This window comes from Callorhinus ursinus, unplaced genomic scaffold (genome assembly GCF_003265705.2).
Source record: "Callorhinus ursinus isolate GAN/ISIS: 27379988/994484 unplaced genomic scaffold, GSC_fseal_2.0 scaffold34, whole genome shotgun sequence".
NCBI lineage: Eukaryota > Metazoa > Chordata > Mammalia > Carnivora > Otariidae > Callorhinus > Callorhinus ursinus.
The window spans coordinates 12,477,480-12,486,357 of NW_027397096.1; the positions used below are offsets into that span (position 1 = coordinate 12,477,480).

The 8,878-nt window shown below is 43.1% G+C and overlaps 1 protein-coding gene across 1 annotated transcript in view; it reads right to left on the minus strand.

Moving 5' to 3' along the window:
* The window catches only part of LOC112808159 (uncharacterized), a 167,091-nt gene that overhangs the window by 77,714 nt on the left and 80,499 nt on the right, over positions 1-8,878 (minus strand). Inside the window, exon 5 of the mRNA XM_073879585.1 lies at positions 1,874-1,959. Within this exon, the coding sequence (XP_073735686.1) occupies positions 1,874-1,959 (86 nt within the window). The remainder of the gene's footprint in view (positions 1-1,873; positions 1,960-8,878) is intronic.

An 8,878-nucleotide genomic window follows, 5' to 3' on the forward strand; every position in this document is an offset into this window, starting at 1 on the left:
TCATTCTAGATGAGCATTCTCAATCAAGCACCTCTTCTGGTCTAGGTGGCCCATCTGATAGGTGGACTCTGGTCATTATCCATGAGGGATGAGTCCCTGATTATCACATCCTGTGGATGCCGCATTTGTCCATTTGCTGTTGACACTGAGCAGAGTAATATCAAGAGACACCCCATTAGATCACCTGAATGCCAAACATATTCTTCCCTGACTTCATTGTGTAATGACAGTCCTATCTCCTCGGGATGATCAGGGTCAACTACTCCTGCCAGGATAGTTATTCTTTGCCTGCTGGTCTCCCAGCATAAAGTAGCTAAAGAGACTGGGCAGCTGCCATTACTTACAGCTTAATAGAACTCTTGTATTCCCTCATGGAAATATTTCCCCTCTGAGAACTAAGACCTCTAGATCCACAGCCTAAAAGCAAAAATTCCCCAAAAGGGTCACTGGGAATGATGGTAAGCAGCCACTCTACTTCTACCCTTTGGTTTCCAGACTCATCTAATCTACCTATTAGGAACAAAGCACCATATAATGGTCACTGATATAGGCTATGTACAGCGTCTGTAGGATGCCATCCCATTTTCACCAGGTACTATCTCTAAGCTGGTGTTTCAGCTGTGCTTTCAAAAGTCCATTTCATCATTCTATCAGGCTAAATGTCTCTGGGTGGTGTGGGGTGTGACAGGACCACTAGATCTCATGGTAAAATGCCTACTGCCACATCCATACTTTCTGCTTGTGCAGAGCCTCAAAGTCAGTCAGAGGTGAGATATTAGGGCCCTCTCAGGTCTTTCTTAGGCATCTATACAGCTCTGCATATGCATGTGGCCTTCTAGAATTGAAGGAATATCTTAGAGCTCTTAAAAGATATCTATCTACAGGGGTACCTGGCTGGCTCAGTCAGTTGAGCATTCAACTCTTGATTTTGGGTCAGGTCATGATCTCGGGTCATGAGTTGGAGCCCCGCATCAGGCTCCACATTCAGTGGGGAGTCTGCTCGAGATTCTCTCTCTCCCTCTCCCTCTGCCTGTTCCCCCTGCACACTCTCTCTAAAATAAATAAATAAGTAAATCTTTTTTTAAAAGATTTTATTTATTTGTCAGACAGAGAACACAAGCAGGCGGAGCGGCAGGTAGAGGGAGAAGCAGGCTCCCCCTTGAGCAAGGAGCCCGACGCAGGACTCGATCCCAGGACCCTAGGATCATGACCTGAGCTGAAGGCAGACACTTAACTGACTGAGCCACTCAGGGGTCCAGAAATAAATAAATCTTAAAAAAAAAAAGATATCTACAAACTGCCCATGCCCATCTTTCGAGTTTTTTGGTCAGACTCTTGTTAGCCCCACCTTCTTTTCCTTTTTTTAAGTAATCCCTACACCCAACGTGGGGCTTGGGCTCATGACCCTGAGATCAAGTCTCACGTTCTTTTTTTTTTTTTTTAAAGGTTTTATTTATTTATTTGAGAGAGAGAGAGAATGAGAGAAAGCATGAGAGGGAAGAGGGTCGGAGGGAGAAGCAGACCCCACTGAGCAGGGAGCCCAATGCGGGACTCGATGCCGGGACTCCAGGATCATGACCTGAGCCGAAGGCAGTCGCTTAACCAACTGAGCCACCCAGGCGCCCCTCAAGTCTCATGTTCTACCAAATGAGTCAGCCAGGCGCCCTTAGTCCCAACTTCTAACACCACATTGGACAACTATAGTCTTAAACAATTCCCACTGGTTGTTTTGATAAATGTCCTGAAGACAGTACTCTTTGCACAGAGAAAGTTCTCAGGCAAGTCAAATAAAGACAAGTTCTGGAAATGGAGCTTTTCAGCAGGCCACTAGACAAGTTAAATAGTCACAATTCTCTGGGAAGGGGTCTCTTACAGAGCTGTAAACTCATTCTGTCCTCTCCAGCAGCTTTTGGTTTGCACAGATACAGCAGTGGAAATGCTGTTAATTTTTCAAGGTCACTGCAAAGCAAGGAAAGTGAGGATGGGATTAGGGCAAGTTAAAACACCATCAAGTTCATCACATTTTTACTGAATTTAGCCATTTTTCTGAATAAACTTTACTCAGATTGTTGCAAGCCATTTGTTAATCTCCAAAGTTCTGAACAAGCTGATTTTGTTGGTTTGTTCTAGTGTTCTTGTTGCCTCTATGGAAAAGTGCATTTTCAAAGAACTTTACTCTGTCATTCTGGAAGTCAGCCTGGAACATAGGTTTGAGGGAGAGGTACCAGTGCAACAGAAGTAGATAACATGGGAGGATAGGTCATCTGCTTATGTAACTTACTTGTGCCCTTTGGCCCTGCATATGCCCCAATTCTGAAATTATCACTTCCATCTTACAATGGATCACAGCTAGATCTGCTGATCCTATGCCTTAATGAAGAGCTCTGGCCACATGGTCACTTAATCAGGTACTTGGTGTCTACTATGTCAATAGCATGCCAGGACCTCTGTTTTGTTTTGTCTTTTAAGATTTTATTTACTTATCTGTCAGAGAGAGAGAGACAGAGAGCACAAGCAGGGGGAGAGGCAGGCAGAGGGAGAAGCAGACTACCCACTGAGCAAGAAGCCCGATGTGGGACTCGATCCCGGGACCCCGGGATCATGACCTGAGCTGGATGCAGCCGCTTAACCGACTGAACCACCCAGGCGTCCCAGGAGCTCTGTTTTGAACAGTGTATAATTCTCTGCTGCAGGTAGCATGCCTTACTCCAGAGCCCTATGTGTATCAGCTGTGATTTTCATTTTGGAGCTGGCATAAACTTCACATGATGCATCTTCTCCTTGTAGATTCTCTTATACCATAGAATATAATGGGTCACATGGCCCAAGAAGTAGGGCTGCTTGTACTACCGCTTGAACTGCTGTGGAGCCCTTTCCTACTCTGGGCCTCATTTAAAGCTGGCAGACCCCCTTGTCTCTTGGTAAAGTGTAAAGCAGTATTTCCAAGTGTGTAATATGCTGCCTCCAAAACCCAAGGCCCATCAGGCATTATGCTTCCTTTTGAGTGGTAAAATGTGCATGATGGAATAATGTGACTTTTACTTTGGAGGGGATGTTCCAGCATGCCTGAAACTACCAGTCCCCAAAACCTTCACTAGTGTGGCAGGGCCCTGAATCTTTGTAGAACCCTCTGAAACATGTGTGTCCTATCCAGGCCTCCAACAAGTGTTTGTATTTTTGGCTTATCTGGTCCAAATAATACAATGTCATCAATAAAGTGGACCACTATGATGTTCAGCAAGATGTCCAGATGGTCAAGTTTCTTTCAGACTTTATTATGACAGAGGGTAGGAGAGTTAACATAGCCCTGGGGCAAGACTTTAAAAGTATACTGTGGTCCACCCCATGTGAATGTGAACTTCTTCCAGATAGAGACGGGTAGGATGCATTTACCAAATTAATGGCTAATACCACAGACTGAAGCCATGTTAGTCTGCTCCAACAAAATTGGGGCTATAATTTAGATGAGTTTTTCATCCTTCAAAGCTCTACCTTGCATTTTGTTTGGGTCTAATAGGTAAATTAAATGGGCAAACATCACCCTTGCATTTAAGTCTTTAAGGGTGGCTTTCATCTCTGCCATTCTCCCTGGAGTGCAATATTATTTTTTTTAATTTTTATTGTTATGTTAATCACCCTACATTACATCATTAGTTTTTGATGTAGTGTTCCATGATTCATTGTTTGTGCATAACACCCAGTGCTCCACGCAGAACGTGCCCTCTTTAATACCCATCACCAGGCTAACCCATCCCCCACCCCCCTCCCCTCTAGAACCCTCAGTTTGTTTTTCAGAGTCCATCATCTCTCATGGTTCATCTGTACCTCTGAAACAAATAATGCAATATATGTTAAGAGCGATATTATTTTTTATTTATTGTCTTGGATGCGCAGGAGGGAACAGTTTCAGAGGCTTCTACTTGACTTTTCTCACTATTTAACAGCATTTATCCAACAGGCAAAAGAACAGATTGTTGGGAGAGGGAATCTGCCATGAGTTCTGAATATCCCTGAACAATCTTGTTAGGTACTCCAAGACCTAAGCCAAGGTCTCAACTTCTTTCTATCCAGATTTCTCAAGGTTGTGTTTGCAGCAAGGAACTTTGAGACATGAGCTAATATCTCCCACCAGGACAAAGAACAGGATTACATACTGCTTATTGTAAAAATGGTAGATTTCTCAAACTCAGTAATCTCCTACAACACAACCCACTGCATACAGGTATCCATCTGGACCCTCCACATTGCCCCCTTGGGAATTGAGGGGCAAGGGGAACTGATGTAAATACGCTGCTCATGCTGCTTGCTTGTTGTGCTGTAATAAAGTCCTTTGTTTCTGACTCAGGAGTCTCATATACTACCAGCATCCATGAAACAATAACAGGATGATTTATTAGCTTGTAAGAAAAGTAAAATCCTAGTCCCTGACAGCAATATAGGGGTTCTGCTAACTCTCAAGTATATTCATGTTTTCTGGCATTATACAGAATATCCACTCTAACATGTTCATTTCTCTTAGCTTTTTGATCCCTTCCTCCATTATTTGCCATGATAGTTCTAGCATTTCCACTTCACTTAAGAGTGGACCGTCACTCTTCAGGCTTCCAAGAGGCAATCAAACAGCATAAAAGAACCATTTCCAAAGATCTCTAACAGGTGTTAAATTTTGAATCATGGGATATTGGTCCCATATGGATAAACTGTTACCCAGTTTTGTTTAATGATCTTTGATCCAGCAATCTCAAAGTCTGTTACCCGGGGAACCCAACCAATGACTTACATGCTCTCCTGGCTCTTAAGGGTATATGTTAGCTAGGCTCTGCAGCTCTTTTTTTTTTTTTTTTAAGATTTTATTTATTTGAGAGAGAGAGAGCGTGAGAGGAGAGAGACTCAGAGGAAGAAGCAGACTCCACACTGAGCGGGGAGCCTGATGTGGGATCCCGGGACTCCTGGATCATGACCTGAGCCGAAGGCCGTCACTTAACCAACTGAGCCACCCAGGCGCCCTGCAGCTCTTTTGATGTATAGCCCTTTTCTCCCTCAGCAGGCCTAGCACTTCCCTGCTGGATTTTGTTGACTTGATTCTAGTCATTGGTTTTTTGCCAGGAGAAGAAATAGGAATAGATCCTATGGAGGGTATGAATTGTCCTGCAAGAGAGAATCCCCAAGAATCTTCAAGAAAGGGGAGAGTGCTATCCTTTAATGGAGAGAAATGAGCTACTTCTGTAGGCTCAGAGGATTCAGAGGAATTTTTAGTGCATTGATCTAAAGGATTTTGAGTTCATTGATCCAGAGGTCCTCATCCCAAATCTCAGGGTCCCACTCCTTGCCAATTCTTGCCACTCCTTGCCCTGACTTTTGTATAGCAGATCCGACCTGACAGAGAATCCAGTTTTCTTTGGAAAAGAAATTATTCTAAAATAATAATTAAGTCCCACGCTCCAGCTATAGGCAATGAGAGTCTCTTTGTATGCTGCCAAGGAGGGTCTCTGGTTTCACACTTCACCTTATTTAGGTGATTAATGACCTCAGCCTTTCACTGTCTTTCTTTAAAGCATGAATAGCTAGAAGAAATGGCCATCCAATTCCAAAGTTCTTATATAATTATGTCCCTTGAAGCCCTCACATGACTCTCCATTGCATCCCTTCCTGCCAGTCTTCTACCCCAGCTCCCCAGAGACGGAGTTTTAACAATTACACAACCATTTGCCAAGGGTCAACACCTACACCAGTCATCAGGTCTTCATTGTAAACTGGCTATTGGGTGAAGCAGCTTCAAAATCCTATTTTAGTTTCATAAATTGGTTTCTCTGGGAATCAGACTCGAGACTCTCCGATTTACATGCAAGCATTTTATTTGGGAGTGCTATAGGGTTAGGGTTGCCAGATAAAATACAGGATGCTCAGTTAAGTTTGAATTTCAGATAAACGACAAATAATGCAATATTTGGGACAAGCTTATATTAAAAATTATTCTTGTTTATCTCAAATTCAAATTTAACTGGGCGTTTTGTGCTTACATTTGCTAAATCTAGCAACTCTATCTAGGGAACAACACCTATGAGAGGTGAAGAAGCAGGCTTGTGAAGGGGGAGAGGTTGAACTATGAAGCCATTGCAAGAGAGACCGGCTGACTCTATAGAGTGCCCCCTAAGGGCTCTCTGCCTTGAAGAAGGAGGGCAAAACTTTATTTCTTCACATCAACCAACCAGTGGATGCAGGTTGCCCAGTGGCAGTGGTCATGATTTTGGGTGAGGTAGAGTCTTGATATTTGCTATTTTCTCTGCCTGGAGCATTGTCCCACCCCCTCCAAATATCCATCCACCTACATGGCTTGATCTCTCACTTCCTGTCTTTATTCAAATGATACCCTCTCAATAAGGCCTTCTTAACCTATTTAATACTAAAACACACTGCCTCCACTTGTGGTACTCTCTGTTCCCCTCCTTGCCTTGTTTTTATTAACAGATATACCACCATCGTATATACTGTGTATTTTATGTATTTCTTTGTTTATGATTTGCCTCTGTCTCTAGTATGTAAGCTCACGATTGCTTATTCATGAGGAATTTTTGTCTGTTTTGTGCACTGCTGTATCCCCAGGGCCTAAAACAGCCCAATATATAGTAGGCCCTCATTAAATATGTGAGGAAATGCAAAACTCACAGAGAGGGAGAGGGACAGAGGGACAGAGGAGAGAAAAAGATGGGGATGGAGAGAGGAGGAAAGGATGAAGGAAGGAGAGAAGGAAAGGGAGGGCCTTTTGATTTTAATGATTTGGCTCATGTAACTGTGAGGGCTCACAAATTTGAAATTTATAGGGCAGGTTGGCAGGCTGGCAATTCAGGTGAGAGTTGATATTGTAGCCTTGAGTCCAAATTCCAAAAGTTGGAAACTCAGACAGGGTTGTAGTCTTGAGGAGAATTCCTTCTTTAAGAAAGCTCAGTCTTGGGGCACCTGGCTGGCTCAGTTGGTACAGCATGCAACTTTATATCTCAGGGTCATGAGTTCAAGTTTCATGTTGGGTATAGGGGCTACTTAAAAAGAATAAGAAAAAAAAGAAAGAAAGAAACTTCAGTCTTTGCTCTTAAGACCTTCAATTCATTAGATGAGGCCCACACACATTATAGAGAGTAATCGGATTTAAAGTCTACTAAAAATAAACACTAATCACATCTAAAAAAGTACCTTCACAGGAATATCTACACTAGTGTTTGAACAAACAACTGGGTACCACAGCCTAGCCAACTGACACATAAAATTAACCATGGCAGCACAAAAAAGAAAAAATAATAATTGAAAGATACACAGTCCCTGCTCTTGAGGGGTGGTGGGAAAGACAGGTAAGAAATACAGGAGACTGAGACAAATGCTATACTAAAGAGGCACAAAGAAAGTTCTGTGGAAGGGCAGAATTTTTGGTGGGGGCCAGCTGTAAAGACTTTATGAGAAGTGATCCTTGAATCTGGCAGGATATGTGGAATTTTGATAGAAGGAGGGGCGTTTCAGATTAAGAGGCCTGAAAATGCTTGGCACATTTGGCAAATGGCCATGAGTCTTCAGGAAGTCAGTCATAAGGACTGACCATAGCATCTACCTCCTGTACCTTTAATTCAGTGCTAACATTATGCTGCCTTAATTTGTTCGTTATATTTGTTTTTGCATGTATAAGTCTTGTTTCCCTATTCCTGAGAGCAGGCAGGGACAACATATTATACTCGTTTTTTTATTCTTCATAATTCTCAGTTCATAGAAAGTACTTCAAATTGTATCTAATTAAAGTACATGCCTGAGGTGGACTTGCCTGGACTTGCCCCCGAGGATCAGAAGTGGGCTCATGATCCAGCCTTAGCCACTCTCTTCAGAACATCAGAAGCCTGGATGTGCAGCTTTTCCCATGAATATATAAGCCACCCCACATCTTTCTTTCTTTTTTTTTTAAATTTTATTTATTTATTTGACAGAGAGAGAGAGAGACACAGCGAGAGAGGGAACACAAGCAGGGGGAGTGGGAGAGGGAGAAGCAGGCTTCCTGTGGAGCAGGGAGCCTGATGTGGGGCTCGATCCCGATCATGACCTGAGCCGAAGGCAGACGCTTAACGACTGAGCCACCCAGGCGCCCCTATAACTCCTTATTTTTAACTAGATTTTGTTAATTAAAAAAGGAGAGCATGTATTCTAATAGTTCAAAGAGGTATTCAATGAAAAACACTTCTCCCTCCCTTTCCAGTTCTTTAGTGAGAGAGGGAGTGATTTTGAGTTTGTACTAGGGGCCACTGTTCACATTAGATCTTCCAGCCCAGCCCCTGAGCCCACATTTAAGTGCCATTTGGAGAGAGGGAGTCCAAAGTTAAAAGGGACAGTTGTGGGTGTCCTGGTATCACAGTGTAGCTCAAAGGATGAGAATGTATTCTGCCTACCTGGGTAGGAACCCACAGGGCTATGACACTAGGAAGGCTCCAGAGGCAGAGTGAAGCTTTGACACATCAAAGCTCCCAGCTCACCAATGACTTGAATGGTGCAGGTTCAGGCCCAAGGTTCTGCTAACAGGCCCAATGACTTTTAAGCAGGGAGAGGAGCAAAAGGAGGAAGCAAAAGAAAGCAGCTCAGAGTCAAGGTATCCGTAGACTTCCTCATCCTTAATGGTGTATGGTGACATAAGAAGGTGTCCTCAAAGTGTAGTGGTTGAGATCTTGGATTCTGGAGTTGGCCTTTCAGGGCTTTATCCTGGCACTGCCATTTACTACTTCCTACTGGTACCTACTCCACAGGGATTTATGAGGATTTGCTCATGTAACTTATGTGAACAGTGTAACCCAATGTCTGGTTCATGGTAATTTTTTTTTTTTAAGATTTTATTTATTTATTTGACAGAGAG